Source organism: Micromys minutus, assembly GCF_963924665.1.
Source record: "Micromys minutus genome assembly, chromosome: 6".
NCBI classification, from domain to species: Eukaryota; Metazoa; Chordata; class Mammalia; order Rodentia; family Muridae; genus Micromys; species Micromys minutus.
The window spans coordinates 49,391,458-49,409,817 of NC_137975.1; the positions used below are offsets into that span (position 1 = coordinate 49,391,458).

The 18,360-nt window shown below is 40.2% G+C and overlaps 1 protein-coding gene across 6 annotated transcripts in view; it reads left to right on the forward strand.

Annotated features, from left to right (window-relative positions):
* Positions 1-435: 435 nt before the first annotated feature.
* The window catches only part of MINDY3 (MINDY lysine 48 deubiquitinase 3), a 70,390-nt gene continuing 52,465 nt past the window's right edge, over positions 436-18,360 (forward strand). For 2 of the 6 annotated variants that reach the window (XM_080917572.1, XM_080917574.1), the window contains exons 1-5: positions 436-717; positions 9,661-9,740; positions 13,204-13,264; positions 14,950-15,120; positions 18,124-18,175. In XM_080917572.1, coding sequence (XP_080773698.1) covers positions 624-717; positions 9,661-9,740; positions 13,204-13,264; positions 14,950-15,120; positions 18,124-18,175 — 458 coding nt within the window. In that variant the 5' untranslated portion in view covers positions 436-623. Of the gene's footprint in view, positions 718-9,660; positions 9,741-13,203; positions 13,265-14,949; positions 15,121-18,123; positions 18,176-18,360 lie in introns of those variants that run through there. The other 4 variants (XM_080917573.1, XM_080917575.1, XM_080917577.1 and 1 more) reach the window with 4 other exon arrangements.

Sequence of the window (18,360 nt, forward strand, 5' to 3'; positions counted from 1 at the left end):
TTTTTCATGGCTTATCAAGGGACTATGAAAGGTAACTTCCAACTCAAGGGCATAGCCTATCCTCTTATAATTCTACTTTTGTGTATTATCCTAGATTTTAAGGACCGGTAATAGAGAGCCTCCAAGCCTGCTACAAAAGTAGAGCAGAAATAAATTTTTAAAAGAAGAAAAAATAAAGAAGAGCAGAGTCGAGGAGAAAAGGGGCTCTCTCTGCGCCCCCTGGTAGGGCAGTGCAAAAGTCAACAGTCCAAGCACCTCCATACTGGACAGCTCCCAAAACAAGCCGAAGTCTCCTAGCACTTTAGAAGCTCTCCTCACTTCCGCTTCCGGGAATTTTTTTTTTTTTTTTTTTTTTTTTTTTTTTTTTTTGTCCCAGCCCTCCGCGGGGGGCGGGGCTAAAGGAAGCCGGAAGTCAAACCGCTTCCGGCAGGGGAAACTCCTAGTTGCGGCTTCGCCCGGCTTGACAGGCGCGGTCTCTGCCCGCAGCGAGCTGCCCTCCTCCCGCTCGGCCTCCCGTTCGCGACCGGCCGCCGCCGTCCCGCTGTCCTTTTTTCGATCCTTCCCTTCCCTATGTTCCGGGACCGGAGTCCGGGAAGCAAAGACCCTCTTGCCCAGTCCCCATCATGTCCGAAGTGACCAAAGAGCTCCTGGAGCTGGTGTGGGGCACCAAGAGCAGTCCCGGACTATCGGACACCATCTTCTGCCGCTGGACGCAAGGTACCAGGGCAGGGCTCACCGCTCCAGCCACTCAGCTAGGGCTCTGGGAGTCGGGCCGGGACGCCTCTCTCGGTACCATCACCTCGGGTACCTGGCGCTTGGCCCCAGCACCCTGTTCTTCACCAGTACCCGCTTGGCTCTAGGCACTCGGGGCACCCGCGTTCTGTCCCAGTAGCTCCGTTTGGTCTTGGCACCTCAACTCCAGCCCCTCTGGAATTCTCACTCTTTCCCTGTGCTCGCGCTTAGTATCCTGACTTCAGTCCCTCTAATATCCGCACTCTTTCCCTGTACCAGCCCTTGGTCCCAGTGCCCCAGCTCCAGCTTCTCGGCTCCCCGCACTTGGCATTATTTCCCTGTACCGGCGCTCAGTCCTCGGAAAACTCTTAATCTTCGTGTACTCGCACTTTCCTACAGAGCTTAATCCCAGTACCCCTGCTCTGACCACCCTCGGGACTCTGCGCTCAGTTCTAGATCCCGGACTTAGTTCCAATAACCGGGCTCAGCACCTCCAGTGCCTGGCGTTAGGCTCTATTGCCACCACTCTGGCATATCGGATACCCTGAGCTATACCCCTGCACCAATTAGTGGTTCTCAGCCTTCCTAATGTTGCGACTCTTTTATACATCTTCTCATGCTGTGGTAACTCCTAATTATAAATTTATTTTGCTACCACTTCAAATTTTAATTTTGCTACTGTTATGACTCTTAATATAAATACCCGATATATGACTCCCAAAGGGGTCGCGACCCACAGGTTGAGAACCACTGCTCTAAATGGATCTTAATGGGGAGAGCTTGGGTGAGGGAGTGTTTGCCCAAGAGCCTAAGTTCCTCTGCTGCTCTGGGCTGACCTGCTGCAGGGATGGGTAAATGGGGGGTGGGGGAGGAGCCCTGGGCCCTGGTGGGCTGCAATGTGTGACACTAAAGAGGGTGCCACTGTCAGGATCATTACACCTTCAGCCTCCCAGTGAGCTTTAAGTTATTAGTGTTTGGTATGTTTTTTTGGAGGGGGGTTGGGAGGGCGGAGATCCAGGTGACTAATGCCGGAAAGCAATTTCATGTTGTAATTAGTGTAGTTAGGTGTGGTGCTCTGAATGGAAACATAATATTGCTCGCTGCAAGATTGTTCGATTATTCGCTTGGCCTCAAGTAGCCCTAGTTTTGAGATGGTGTCTGATATTGTTGGTTACATTCTTTAAAGAAATATGGATTACAGCACTTCCTCCACTAGTCTAATGGTGCTCAGAGCTACTCTTAGAGAGCACTGATAAATGTTGCTCTGGTAGTCATTTGGGATTATGAAAGTAGTCATAGGGCGCTGACTTCCTGCATTAGTAATGTGGTTTGCTTTTGTGGTCAATAACTGCATTGAATTGAGAGCTGTAACAGTCTTTGGAAAATAAGATGTAAGGATAAGACGGTTAGTATAGAGCAAAGTTATACTTGAAGAGATTACATTTGTGAAGTTACTATGTTGCTTTGCATTGCTTTGCTTGTTGAGATAAGCCAACAGAATAGCACATCGTTTTTCAGTGATGGGACAGTTTCAGTTAACTCTTTAGAAAGCTACTTACTTCACTTAAAGAAGTATGCCTTTTGGGTTATTACTAAGCAATCCTCATTTAAAGATTTACTTGCTTTTATTTTTTACTTATAAACATATGTGCATGAGTGCTTTGCTTCGTTGTATGCATATGCACCATATGCATACCTTGTGCCCACCGAGACTAGAAGAGGTCATTGAATTCCTTGGAACTGAAGTTATCTATGGTTGTGAGCCTGCATTTGGGTGTTGGGATTTGAACCAGGTTTTACTTCACAAGCAGCCAGTGCTTTTAGCCACTGTGCTGTCTCTCCAGATCTCCATTTTTGTTTAAAATCAATAAGCCTTTTAATAAAAGACTTGAAGTTACTTTTTTTTTCTTTTTGGAAACAGGGTCTTACCGTGTAGCTTTGTCTGGCCTTGAACTCACAGAGATCCACCTACCTTGACCTCCCCGGTGCTGGGATAAAAGACAGTGTGCCATGTCTTGCAGCTCCAAACTGGCTTTTTTCAGTTTGACAGTCTGTCTTTTGCTTCCATTTTCTTCTGGTCTTTTGCCTACCTCGAGAACGTGAGTTTTCACTTTTTTAGTTCATTGGCAGCACTCGCCCTTTTCTCTTCCTGTAAAGCACACTGGTGGCCTGAAGCCTGGTACGGCAGCTAATGGCAGGCATCTGCGGTGGTTATTAGGTGAAGGGACAGAGAGTCCTGGAAACACTCGAGTCCCTGGAGCCAGCCATGCAGGCGTCTGAAAAAAGGTGTCCTAGACACAGGGCCTTCACCCCTGTGAAGGTCTTGGTGCCAAATGTTCCCTGCACCATTGGTTGGGGGCCAGGAGAGAGGTCAGTGTGGCTAAAGGGGGCAGTGAGAAGGGGAGGGTAATAAACATTCTAAAAGTAATATTGTCATATAAGCCATTAAGAGGGCATTGGCCTACATTCTGAATGAAATAAGAGTCACTGGAAGGTTTGGAGCAAAGGAGACAGAGGCTCTGTATTTAGGTTGATTTGATTGCTATGGCTGAGAGTATACTTGGGAGACAGTGATTAAGATCAGATGGTCCCTGTTGTAGCCCCGGAGGAAAGGTGGAGCAGGGAAGGATATTAGCTTTGGAGACAGCAGGAAGCAGTCATGTTGACCAAGTTCGAGCAGAACCCAAATGTGTGTGTTCTGTCTGACAGAAAGAGTTTTGATCCAGGCGATGGGGACATGCGATGGACCCGGGGTGTTGAGTGCTGATTGTGTAACCTGGTGTGTTAGACTCCCTGCAAAGGGCCAGGGACTTTTCCCTTTCTTGGTGTTCCTCTGGTGCTGCGCAAAAGCTGTCATGGGTAGTGTAGGCACAACTTTTCCTAAATATCTTTTAAAAAGAATTCGGGGACAGTGCTTTCCTGGCCTTAGCTTAGGTCTTCTCAGGAACTCAGGAAGCACACTGTCCCTTCCCCAAACCTTGTTTTATTGTTTCAGCCAAAGCTGTGGTGGAAACAGGTACTGTCTATAGCAGCTTAGCATGGGGAGATCTTTTTCTGTGATGGGGCGGGGCCATATTTGATTAAAATTAGATTTTGTGGTTTTCAGGAATAAGAGACAGTTTGTCATATAATATGAAAAACATGGTTTTTATCTTAATGAAAAGTGAGGAATCATTTAAAAATATAAAATGGCTGGCAAAGAAGCTTAGAAAGGAAAGGTACTTCGTCACCAAGCCTGGCCACCCGAGTTTAATCTTCAGAACTTACAGGCTTGAAGGAGAGAGATAACTTCTGCAAGCTGTCCTCTCACAGAGGCATAAACACACACACACACACAGACACACACACAATTCATTACTAGATCATTTGGGTCAATGTTTGAACTTAGGTTTTCCTTTCATTTAGCATAACTAAATTCTAATTCACCCAACAAGCAATTTTTTAAAAGCCACAATGTACAAGCCCAGGAGAGGGTCAATTACTTTGTGCTTTAAATATATAATATAGTTTTGTTAATTCAAAGATTCTAAATATCAGTAAAATGGTGTTATGTTTTACAGGGTTTACAACCTTGAAAGACAACAGAAGATAAATGTCTCTATTCTAACACTATTAGCTAAGGAAAATGGGACACCACTCAGATATTTGACTCAGCCCAGACCATCTATCTGGCTTATAGTTCTCTAACCAAGTCTATGCCCTTGGCTTTACACTGGTTACTGAGACTTTAGAGCCTTTAATTGTCCAGTTGGTTGGAGGGATGTGTGTATATACAGAGACTGAAAATTTGCAAAATGGTTCAAGGCCCACATTTACATTAGATGCTATAAAATGTGAAACCGAGGACAGCATCACTGTCTTCACTGTTGCAGTATGTTACAAATGTTACAAAACTCTGTATATCAAATCAGTTATGTTACAAAACTCTGTATGTCAAATCAGTGATTAGGTGAGTCATTTTAGATTTAGTCAGAAATTGTTCTTCTCGTAATAAGCAAATTTCTTTTAAATCTAGGAAATAATTTGAGTGAAAAAGCATTTGACAAGAAAAGTAGCATATAGTAACAAACTCATGTTCAAGGGTAGAAATTAAACAATTCACTGTAGTGTGATTGTAACCTTAAGCACTTCTCATGGATCTTGATAGATGCCTTACAGTGATAGGATTTTTAATAATATTTTTACTTCTTTGAATATTGGTGGACTCTTTAGGGAAGGCTAGGATTCGCTCCTGATTTGATGTTTATTACATGAACTGAAAGTCTGTAGAACCCACTCCTTCTCCACACTCACAGCACCGGAACAAACAGTGAAGGTCTCTTGGCTCTAACTGTCTTATCCAAGTGCTGACAAGGCCCATCCCAGCTTAGCAGAAGAGAAGGTGTGGGGACAGGCAGATTCGGATGGTATGGCCGCAGCTTCTTGGCTTCGCTTCTCAGTCCCAGTTGGGACCTGACATCTGGTTGTCTTCATGTGATAGCCAGCACTGCAGTTGTCGCCTTCCATGTCTTTCCATCCACCTTAGCTCTGTCCAACTCTTCATTGACTGCTCTCAGGAGCTCCAGGGTGTTGTGGGTAAACCTAACTGCCATGAGCAGACAGCAGTTACAGCTTAGCTGAGCCCCCCCCCCCCCACCTCCCGCTTCTACTTTTCATCCCTGTGCTCTTGCCCATCTCCTGTCCTGGCGGCCTCTCTTCTCTGCCTCCCCAGTCTCTTATCAGACAGACCTCTCACTTGATCCCCAGGTCCCACCTCTCTTTCTCCCTCCCAGTCACAGGCTCTAGCCATTTTAGCCAATTAATTTTAAACTCGGGAGCAAGGTTTATATAACAGAGGCTGCTAGACAGGGAATTGGATCAACCTGGGGCAACCAGATCTTAGGGTACAGAACTTATCTTTTGAATACATAGCAGCACCAGATCAGCCCCAAACACACTGCCCTCGTGTTTCTCAGCGTCAGCATCCAGACAGGTCCTCAGTTCCCATCTTCATTCCCTTGATTGCAGCCAGTGGCTTTGCTTTTCTTTATTTTAGAACTTTTCTAAGATTTAAATCTGTTAGGCTGCCAGCTTTCATGTTTTCGGAGCTCAGAATCCCATTAACCCCTTAAAAACTAGTGAACTTAACATGAAGGCAAAGAATGTCTTGATAGTGGTGTGAAAGGTATTTAAACTTCAGGTGGGTCCCTTGCATTATAAGTCTCTAGGGGTTAGGAGGGCACATCTCTCAACCTGTTTGGTTGATCCTCTCTCCTGCTGTGCTGCACTGCCTCAGCTCTCTGACAAGACTTCCCCATATCAGTTGCTGCACCAAGCCCCAATATCTCTGTCTGTCTGTCTGTCTGTCTGTCTGTATCATCTATTCATTCACTTTGTTTTGTTTGCTTTGAGAGCAGGTCTCACTATGTATCCCTAGCTGCTTGGAACTCACTAAGTAGACCTACATTGGGCTCAAACTCAGACCACCTGGCTCTGCCTCCTGAATGCTGGGATTCAAAGCACATGTCTCCCCCCCACCCCGCCTCAACCTTCATTCTTTCAGCTTAGTCATCAAGTGTCAAAATAATTCTTCATCTGGAACTTGTACAACAAAAGTTTGCTTTTGCTGTTTCTTCTGTCATTTGAAGTCTGGCTGTTGTCTCTAGCTCTGAGTTTTCTTTTGCATCTGGTGGCAGGCTTGTTCCAGCACTGTCTTAGCCCACGTCACAGCTGACTACTCTTGTATCTAATTGATCTTTTCTGGAACCTCTGCTACGATTATTTCTGTCTTGCCTGTTTTTCTAAGCTGTTATCCTGCCTTGCTGACCTGGCCTCTGCTCACTTTTTAATGTCCCCAGCTTCATAATGTTTGCAGTGCATGTTGGCATTCACTTTACTGACTTGTTCCAGATGATTGCAGTTGCTGTCTGTAGTCCCAAAGCTTGCCCTGAGGTCCAGGATCCCCGCTTCTAGATGGCAGTGATGGCTCCTTTACATGTTTCTAATTGAACTATTTCACACTGTAGAAAGAAACACCCCTGCCTGTCTTCCCTTTCAGAACTTCAGCAAACATTAACAGTGAGCATACAGCATATGGTGAAAACAGCCATGATGCCTGTATAATAAGTTCACATAAAAGTAGATTGTAGTAACTGCTGGCTCTGCGAGGCATGGGAGAATACTTAGGTTTGCCAGGAAGTCTCTGTAAGGAGTTCGCATCTGTATTGAATCCTGGAGAATATGAAGACCAGAGTAGAAGGAAGCATTTCACTGAGAGACAAGCAGCATTCATCAGGCCTTTATAGCCGAGCACAGTGGAAGTAAAAGGGGAGTTAAGGTTTTATTTTACTTGCTGCGAGTATCAATAGAAATATCTTCATCAGGTTGTGACCAATCTGCTTTCCGTTTCTGAAGTCCTCTCCAGGCAGTACAAATGACTAGGCGGGGTTAAGGAGATGAGGAGCTGGGAGGTGTGGCTGGAAGCTTTGCAGTACTCTAGGGGAGAGGGCAAAGTGTCTGATGAGATACAGAACACATTCGAAGTATGTTTTGGAGCCGTGAGCTGAAAGGAAGGAAGAAGCCTGAAAGATGAGTCAGTTTCTTCAGAAAGGGCAAGTATGCATTTTAGGCAGAAGGAACATTATGTACAAAGGCGTGGTGGGACATACCTGAGATCCCAACACTTGAGAGGTGGAGACATGGAAGAATCTCACCAGGGGCACAGAAGTCACTGTGCGGGGCCACATGAGGGCTTCAGATGCGAGTGTCTGGTCTGTATTTGGGGATTTCTTGGTTACAGTCAGTAATGGAAATTGAGGGAGTAGACAAAATTATTAGGGATAGATACAATTCTACGTATTAACAGAGAGAACATACAGAAAGGAAAAAGCCTAATCCCAAGGTCAGGGCCTGGGGAGCACCGGCATTTGAGAGGTGTTGCAGTGAGACCGAGAATAAACAGGCTGACATGCATCAAAAGGGACCAGAATGCAAGAGGCCACACTTCTTGACTCTGGAAAATTAGAGGAATCTTCAACAGTGAACATGGGGAGTGAGCTGCTACATCCAGGGCTGAGAGGCCAAGAACAAGAGGGTGTGCGGTGGGTTTCTAGGTGGAATCACTGGTTTGTTTGTTTGCTTTTTAAACTATGAGAAACATTTAAATGCTGTCTGGAAGAGAGGTTAAAGGAGAGACATGGTGAGGAAGATCTGCATCGTCAGCTTTTTGGTTTTGTTTGTTCATTTTCTTTTTTGTCTGTAGAAACTTCAGAGGCAACTCTCATTTCTTCTGAATTGAGCAGGCTCCATTTACATGTGGTAATCAAACTTTAATTTCACTTTAGAAAGAACATTTGAAAATGGCTCTTCCTCTCCATAGGAAAGTAGCTTTTATTAGGTCAGTTGCATCTCTTCTGCGCACTTAGAAGAGCCTTCGTATTTCCATCCTTTACAAAAGGAGCAAATGTTACAGTCCTTCAAGAACCTTCCTCGGCTTACACCAGTCTATGTAGTATGCACTTCTTCTTTTCCGGTTACCTGTTTGCGCTTCTTCCTCCCTCTAACCCTTCAGTTGCATTACGTTTCCCTCTGATTTATCAATGTTTTCTGCTCTTACAGCCCCTTTCCCTTTACTACTGATACTTCGCTGCCTGAACATTTGCTGCCTACCCTTGTTTCCCAGCCAAACACTCTGCCATACTCAGCCTCCAGTTCATCTGTTAACATTTGACTTGGGCAGAGTAAGTTGTTCCTCTCTGCACCCAGGACACCCTCGTCCGTCTGTTACACTAACATATTCTAGTATTGCCTGTTTACCTGTCTCTTCAACTGGATTATCTGTTCCTGTAGACCAGAGACTGTAGGAGTCTTCTGTATATTCTGAATTACACATATAAAATCTGGGATTTTGAGATAAAAGAAAATGCAGTGTGTTGTCTGGGTTACTAAACATAACTGAAATTCAGTAGCTCCCTACCCTATTGGAATGGAAAGTGGACATTTTAAAAATAAAACCTCTCAGGCTCAGGGAGATAATGTGATTCCCCCCCCCCCACCCCTTCCCTGGGATTTCTACTGGATTCTGCTGACTTCTGCCCCAGGGCCATCTGCATTCCCTTAGCTACTATTAGTTAATGCTGATTAGGAAGGAGTATTTAAACTAAGATAGAGCCAGCCTGGGAACACTCACTACCCATCCTGCCTTTTAGTTCTTAAATTACGGAGTGTGACTCATGCATTGAAATGAAGTGGTCCATAGGCTGGTATTCTGGCTACCACCTAGCCACTGTTCCCTTACCGTGAGTGTTAGTCTTAAAAGGGGAGGGGCTGAAATGAACATCAAAAACAGCCTGGACAAAGAGTTTGAATTTCTAGTCTTCCTTCAAGCATATTCAAGTATGTAAAACTAAGACTTAAGAGGTTGGAGGTGTAGCTTAGCTCTGAGTACATGCTTGGCATGCATGAGCTAATTTCATTCATCAGACCAAGAATTAAATAAAAGTCAGACTTTCATTAAAGTCTACTTTACCTTTCCTAGGTGTGAAATTGTGTGTGTGTGTGTGTGAGAGAGAGAGAGAGAGAGAGAGAGAGAGAGAGAGAGAGAGAGAGAGAGAGAGAGAGAGAAACACAGAGAGAGAGAGAGAAACAGAGAGAGAGAGAGAGAGAAACAGAGAGAGAAATGTGTGTGTGTGAGAAAGAGAATGAGAGAGAGTTGTGAGGTGTGTGTGTGTGTATGTAAGAAAGAGGGGAAGTTGTATAAATATTTTGGAGAGGCAATAGTTGTTTGATAATTTCAGAGTCCTCTTGATTTTTTGGAAGACCTAGCATTCTCTCTGATAACTAGGTATTTTGCTATTGTGAAACATGATCTCAGAGCAAAGTACACAAACAGTTCTTTTATAGATGCTACTGGAATTATTTTTAATCCTTGCTACTTGCTTTCATTTTTAGGGTTTGTGTTTAGTGAATCAGAGGGATCTGCATTAGAGCAGTTTGAAGGTGGCCCCTGTGCTGTTATTGCACCTGTCCAGGTAACATAGACGACTTTACCAACTCCTAGATAAGGGACATGTTCAAAAGTTTAGCACTTGCCTTTGTTTTCTGATGTCTGTACTCTATAGAACAACCAGATATGGCTAACAACTCTTACACACAGTTTTAACTCTCCAAAATAAAGATACAGTCTTTATTTTAGAGAGTGAACGAATCCCTACAATAGTAGTATTTTGACAGTTTTCAAGGAAATGTAAGAGGTATACCCTGATTTTTAAATTAGGAACTAGAGATGAAGATCCCTAATATAATAAGCCAGTTGATCCTATACGATCGATACATTTAAAGGGTATAATCATAGCAATTAGACCATTTATTCTGTCTACAAAGATGTTTCTACAAAGTTGAAGATGAATCCATGCTTTCATGGCCTAAATTTTTTAAGTGTTTAACACAAGTTAGCTTTACATATTACTTTGGGCTAAAGATTGGCCTTTCTAAGTAAGTTGCCACCAACTACAAACACAATTTTAAAAATATTTTTTCTTTGTGCAAAAAGGTTTTGTTCTGTTTTCAGAATGGCCTTGTTTTAAATCTTAATGTTTTTGAATTTCAGAACTGACGAGTGCTATAAACTGTTAAATTGCTGGAATCAACAGCTTTTGTTTACTGTTCTAAGTATGAATATCAGGGTAACCTCAAAGCTATTCATAATTTAAAATGTTTAGTTAATTAGAAATGATGTCAATATTGAACTGGATGCAAAGGATACATTTCATTTCTAAACTCTTGGTTACATAATACATTAGTTCCCAACATTATCTTCCATAGGCTAACATCACTCAATTAAAAGGAAGTAATTTTTCATTTCTGTAAAAGAAAAGTCATCTCAGGAATGCAGAGATAGCTCAGTGGTTTAGAACACTTGCTGCTCTTGCAAAGGACCCAGGCACATGTAATATACAGTCAAAATGCAGGCAAAACATTCATACACATAGAATATATCTAAAAAACAATAGCAGCCTGAATTATTCTAAGATATATATCTATAGATCATCTTGTTTTTATTTCTTCAAAGAATAAAGCTAATTGTTTTCCCATTGGTAAAATTGTTAAGAAAAATGTGTCTAAATCTTGCTTCAAAATGGTTAAGTATATAGAGTGGAAATTTAAAAATAATAATTGTAGGACATCTATATATTCTGTGATTATATGTATTTATATGATAATAAATAATATATGCCTACTTATAATATACATTATATGTAATATTTATATTAAATATACTATATATTATACAAAATATACTACTACTAATTATTATTATTTTCCTGAGTTTGCTGAGGCAACTTTTAGGTTCCAAGAGGAATCTTGTCTGAATCTGAAGACCTTTGCCCTATCATGTGTATTACATTTAGAAGTACTCTCTGTGGTCAGTAAGAGTACAATAGGATTGGAGTTCTGTGAATATAGTTAAACAGAAGATACATTACAGGCATTTAAAATTCAGTGTATAGCAATAATAAACAAGGGAAAACTTTAACATTAAAATTTTGGCTGCCTTGTTATAGACCTTTAACACAGGGGGTTTGCTTTGAGAAACTTGCCAGTATTTATATATTAGTGTTTCTGCTTAAGCATCATAATTAAATCATTAAGAGTAATAAGAGAGCTTAGTAAGTCAAAATATTAACAGTGGTATTTTGAACTATTAATTTTAGACTATTATGCTTCTAGAAAATGCACGTAGGAATAGCATTAAACAAATAATTCATTTATTAAATAATAATTTACCAAAATTTATTAATACTGTGATAAAGGAATACTACCAATGTGACAAGCAGATTGAGGGGTGAATGATTTTAGGTCATCTACCATGTACCAGATCTATATTTAAGAAACCAAAACATTAATGTACCAATGCTTTAAGAAAAAGGATTACTTTAAGCTAAAAAAATTCAACAAATATTACTATTAAAGGATATTGTCTGTCTTTAACAGTGAATTAGTACAAATTGGGTAAGAAAAATACTCCATCCCCACAGGTCAAATGAGCATCACAAAGTAGTAGTTAACAGGCACACTGATGACAAGAAAAGAATAAAGACATTTGCTGAGTAAATGATTTCATTAAATGATCTCAGGAAAGATCAAGCTACAGCTTGATTCTATTTCCTTTTTTATTAACTCTCCAGATATAAAATTGTCAAGGCATATGTTGGTAGAGTGATACTGGCCCTCTTGAATATTGCTGCCTAGTTCATAGTTAACTAAGATTCTATGAAGGTGTTGTAGACCAGGATCAGAATTGTAATAATATAATTTCTTAATGCAATAATGTACATCTGAGAAACTCTTTAAAAGTAACCCTTCATATGATAAATGTTTTCTGCATGAAGAAACTCATCTATAGTAGCAAAAGTTGCAACTAACCTAATGTATTGTAACAAAAATTAAATGTGGATATAACAGGTAAATCTTGGAGCTTCATAGAAATAGTGATTATGGCTATTGATTTCTGGGAAAAACTGAAAATATAGTGCTTAATTTGTGCAGTATAATTCCTTCTTCCAAAAGCAGTTATGAAGAACTAATGAAGGTGACATTATATGCCAACAGCAATAGTGTTAGTGGTGGATAAATACCCTTGCTTTACCTTCAAAGTTGGTAGTGTAGTTAAACACAGGGTAGTTAATCTATGTAATTGTTCATGGTTGCATAGGTGTAATTATATAGCGTTTGTTCGATTTCTGTGGAAGGACAGTAGGACTTCACTGTTGTGGTGGTCACTTTCTTTGAATTGGTGGCCTGTTCTGTGCCAGGCAGTATGCTGAGTTCAGTTTGTCATCGCACTTTTGGTTAATTGATGAGTAAATCAAGACTCAAGCTTAGGTCCTTCTGACTGAAAGGAGTCTCCATCCTGCTTTCTAGTAGCATTTGAAGAGTCCTATAATAACCCCACTTCTTAGACTTGCCCTCCAGGGATTCATATTCAATAGGTGGAGCCCAAGAACCCACATTTAAACAAGTCAACTGCACTGTACCTAAAGGAGGCACTGTCCTGTATTCCGCAGGTTTCTATGACATAGCCAGTAACAGATTAGAAATCAATTCGGTTTTCTTTCAAATCATTTAACTTTTGATGACTCATTTCATGAAGTTATGAGTTCTTGTGAGAAAGTGAGTACTCTAATAGTGGGATTTTTACCTTCCCTCATCTCCCTCCCTCCTCTCCCTCCCTCCCTCCCTCCCTCCCTCCCTCTTACACACTTGAACATTCTTAAAAGTGGCCTAAATACTGCCAAATGAATCTGGTAAAAGGTTTATATTAGTATATTGTAAGTAAATATCTGTATACCATGACTTTTGACTGTGGGGAAGATTTTAAGTGAAACTTCTCAAAAGACCAGAAAGACAGTATTAAGGTTTCTGTTTTTGAAATGAAAGACCTGCATGAGCTGGGGCTGCTGCGAATTCTAACTGTTGTTTAATTGTGTAAAGGCATTTCTTTTGAAGAAGCTTCTGTTTGCCTCCGAGAAGTCGTCCTGGCGGGATTGCTCAGGTATGCTAGCTGGCTTTAAAGTCTTTCCTCCATCTTCTTCTTTAAACCTGCTCTACATCCCATTTATTGTTAGTAATTCATTTTGTAAAAAGTCTGTCTTCAGTAGGAAACAACTGATGGAATATTATTTCTCAGATGTTTCAGAAAGTTTCATAAACAGTGACTTTGTTTTAAAATGTTCATTTTCAGATTTGTCCTAATAAGAGACAGAAGACAGGGTATTATGTGTAATAAGGCTTCTTGCTTAAATGGCTGTTTCTCTTAGCCTTTAGATGATAATATACCCATAATGAATACCCACATGCTCTGGTGTTTGTTTGACAGTGTCTCACTATATAACAAGGCTAGCCTGGAACTTGCTGTGTAGGCCAGGCTATCCTCAAACTCCTGATCCTTCTACTCTAACTACTTGTTGCTAGGATTACATTCTTGCACCACCACACCCCATGTGTTGGTGGTGGCTTCCCTGTTTTCTTTTTTTGCCTTATTGAGCTCTGAGGTAAAGCTTGCTTTATTCCTTATCTTCTATTATAATGCATTGTTAAATGGAAACTCTGAAAGTCACTGTATTGCAGATGAAGCTGCTACAATAATACTGATAAGGGACACCTCCTGTTGACAAACGTTTGCATTCCACCTGGCAGTTTGCAAAGATCTTCCCTCCATTGCAGAATTCTTTGTGAGCCTCAGTCACTAGAAGGCAGGATTTTGTGGTGTGGGTGTGAGCTTTGTGTGTAAGAACATAATAGCTTTCCTTCTAGCCCATGACTGCAGAGTCTCCTCAAGATTCTGAGCTGAGGAGTTAAAGGTGTCCTGGTCATATATTTAGTGTGAATATGAAATGCACAAGTTCAGTAAAGAAACTTTGAGAGTCAGTTATCACTGTGACTTTTAATTGCTGAAAACATTTCCTCCTCAAACTACAGTCTCTCGGACAAATTTGAAAAGCATCACCAGGATGTCATGAAGGCTGTGGTGCGAAGTGAATGAAACCATTACCCTCTGTTAAAAGATAAAAGCTCTTTTATCGCAAACTGTCATATAGGATGCAGTTGCCCAGGCTTCATTTGGAAATTTGAGTGTGATAGTGCATTGAAGAAGGGACACCACTTGAAAGAGGGAAGGACTGTCCAGGTTCTGGAGGAAATGGCCATGTTTGTGCCTTTCAACAGAACACCAGAGCTCAGCTTGCTGTGGGATGGTGTATGGCCTCTGCTTTCTGCCAAGTAACAGTGGTTGCTTCTGCTACAGTAATGGACTGCGGGTTTTGCGTATTGACGGTGTCTTACTGCCTTGCTCTTATTCCTGTAAATGGTTCAGAAGACAGGGAAACAAGGTCCCCAGGGCCCTGTTGTTCCTTGTGTTTAATTCTGCAGGAAAGGGAGCTGAGTGCTGAGGTGCTTGTGACAGAGATAACCGGATTATTGTCTCTCATGAAGCTAAATTCTGCACTTTTCAGTCTTCTTTTAACTGATGCCAGTATTTAAAGTGATAATATTTTAATCTTTATTAAAGAAGCACTCTGTTCTTCTAAAGAGTATTTACAGTCTTCTGGTTATATGGATTTTCCTTATTCTTAGGAAACACCTGATTTTATTACTAAGCCAAGGCATTCTTACTGTTTCTCATGACTCCATTTTCTTTTCCAGACAAATCATTGTAACTTACACTTTGATTGTTTTTAGAGGACGAGCAGAAGGAGCTCCTTTGTCATACCTTGTGTGATATTTTAGAAAGTGCTTATGACAGCTCTGGATCATACTGCTTGGTTTCATGGTTGAGAGGAAGGACGACTGAGGACGCCGCTAGGATTTCTGGGAGTCATGCGCAGTCTAGTTGCCAAGTGGGACATTCTTGTAAGATACCTTTTTATTTCATGAAGTAATTTCTTGTTCTTTTGTTTTAATCTATTGAAAATTTTAAAGGGAAAACACTAAATTTCTATAACACTATCTTCTGTTTCCTTTTCCATTGTTTTATTTGGTATAAGACAGTTCATTTTTGCAAAAGGAGTTACATCTGCCTCTTAAGCATTTTGAAAATAATTGTAGCTTTTGCTTGACAGAATCTCCTTTGAGTATTAGAACTTTGACTTTAAGAATCTAAAGAGCATCCATCTGTGTGCCACAGGTTCAGGTGCACAGTGTTCTTTAGATGAGAGGCGCTTTCCGCACCATTAAATGCTTAGATATCTTCAGCTGCTTTTGGAACAAAGATGGAGGCATTTTCTTAATTAAGCACTGTTAATTGTGTTTCTCAACCTTTTGAATGTTGTTATATATCTGGACTAAGGTAATTTTAGTTCTGTTTTACTTATATCTTAAGTTTTCCACATTTTGACTGTGGTTTCTTTATTTTAAATAATATGTTAGTACCCACTCTTGTTCGTAAAAATTACACTTGAACATTCTCAAAAGTGGCCTAAATACTGCCAAAATGAACTAGTAAATTAGAGGCTCCTGGTGGTAGGGAAAATACTTAGGAGTTGCTTTTTGGTGTGCTTTGGAGGAATAATCTTACGAGTCGGTGACTTTTGATAATCGATAGTTCCCAATGTATAGACTGAGTAGGTGCTTTATTCCGTATATACTGCAACATACTCACTTCCTTCTATATAAGAATGATTGGGTAAGCGAGAGATACAGGCATTAGGAAGTGAGTATCTGTGTGATGTGCATCATTCTGCATATAGACTTGTCTGCAGATGGTGTTCCTTCCCTGAGCTGAAGTGCCCATTTTCCCTCCCTCTACGACTAGAACAGCTTGTGCTTGGCAAATTTTAATAACACATTTGCAAGAAATAATTTTAAAACTTTAAACAGTTGTATAATGTTTCTTTTCAGACCTTTAAAACATTGCCTTTCAAAAATAATTTATTTTGGAATTGATAATGTCATCTAAAGGCAAATGGAAACTATTCAAAAGGATGACAATAAAATGTCATTTAGACTCATTTTTAAATATTTTGCAATTTTTTCTGTGTGGCATGTAAGCATGTTAATAATTCCATCTGAGATCCTAGATATTGAGAAAGGGGTACTTAAACCGTTCAAACGGTTTAAGCTCAGTTAGCAAGTTAGCATTTTCCATCAGCATTATTCTCAGCATTCCACTCACACATGCGTACCACATGCTCACTCTGGAGGGGTGGGGCGCTTCCATGCTAACATGTGAGTGAAGGGCCTCACAACACCCCATTAGTTAATTACCTACAGCACTAATTTAGATGGGCGCCTTAGATTGACTCCTCCTCCAAAAAGGTGTGACGTAGGATTTTCTAGTTCGCTTAGTGCCTCATTTAAAGATGAACATGACACAAAGTCATGTTGGAAATATGCTTTTTTAACTTCAGATACATTTAAAACATTTTATTAACTGAGAATTTTGAGAATGTATCTTAGATGCTGACAGTTGAACTGAACTTGGATTGAAATATTTATTCCATGTAACAATTTGTTTTACCTGTTTTTCTCTGTTCCCAGCTATGTTCCTCCTGTCTTTATTTCCCACCACCTCTGACTGCAAAGCCTTATTATTATTATTATCATTATTATTATTATTATTATCATCATCATCATTATTTTGCTTGCCTTTTGAAAGTACTCTTTCTGTCAACTTTGCAATGCAGCATAAGCAGTTTATAAAACAGTGTAATTTGGATGAGGTTAGTTAGAATTATTTTATCCTCAGAAGTTAAGGATGAAATCTTTCCCCTCGTTGATAGCACACTGTGTGCAGCATCACCTCCATTGGCTTTTGTGGTGTATATATTTTTTGCTTGTTAGTAATTCACATTTGTTTGTTTGCAGTAGTGAATTCTTGGGTTCAATTTCAGTTTGTTTCCCATGTAAACCAGGAGATAAATTAAGCCATTTGGACTTCTAAAGATTTTAGAGTCATTTGAAACATTGAAAAGTTAAAATCAGTCTTATAAAGCTAATGTAAAATTTTAAATTGTAAATACCAATTTTAATTCTGATTTTATAATTATATTTTAGTCACTAGTGGAAATGTATATGTGTGATTTACTATATGATTTGCTTCATGAAATTGTTCATTGAGAGAAAGTAGTCATTTTGCTTAGATATTTTTAAAGACATTATCTTCCGGAAACCAAGACTGAGTTTACGTTTCAGTGCTGGTTAGAGCTTGGTGCTCTTAGGGTTCCCCTGTGGGCCTTAGCTCCCTCTTTTACAAGTGGGGAGGAAGAGGCCTTGACCATTAAGTGAGGGAGGCCTGTGCTTTCAGGAGTGCCCAGCACTTAGCAAAGCCTGAACAAATGCCATCTGTCCTTTAAGTGCGTTCATGGATTTCTTTAAAAAATTTAAAGCACGTAATTTATTAATATAATTTTAACAGTTACTGATTGCACAAATAATGAGGAAACAAACTTAAATCTGTTTTGAACCTGTGGTTTCAGTGCTATGCCTAGTGTATGCATTTAATTAGTGAGCACTAAGCCTAAGGATTTTATATTGAGAAAGATCAGCCCTGATGGTTACTGCTATCCGTAAACTAGGGCATTATTCTAAATCCAGGACACATGACAATGTGTGACAAACAGGCAGTAGTCCCTCCTGTTTTGCATGTTCTCCTAGCTGTGACTGAATTGTACAGAGATGTTTGTTACTTAGTAACCCTTCTGCATTCTCAGCACTATACCCATTTTAGTTCTAACCATAGTAACTAAGATAATGAACTACAAATTTATAGTTATAAAGTTCAGAGTAAACTGAGAATTATAAGGGAATAAGAACTAGGGAAAGTTTTGATTGCTTGAAAGTATTTACAGCCTGCTGTGTGTATCTTGTGTCATTTATTTGCCATGTGTAGTGCTGAAAAGTGTCTTTTATGTATAGCTGCCTTGGCTGTCGAAGAGCTTGGCTTTGAGCGATTTCATGCATTAATTCAGTAAGTAACACTGAAACATTTAAAATACCTACCTTGTGGACACATTGCCATTTTAAGCATGTTCATACTGTAGAAAGGTCCTTAGATATACAGAACACTTCTTAACTTATCCATGAGCTTGATACCTTGTTTGAACATTGATTTGCTTTCAAAAAACTTTATATATATATTTATGTGTGTGTATG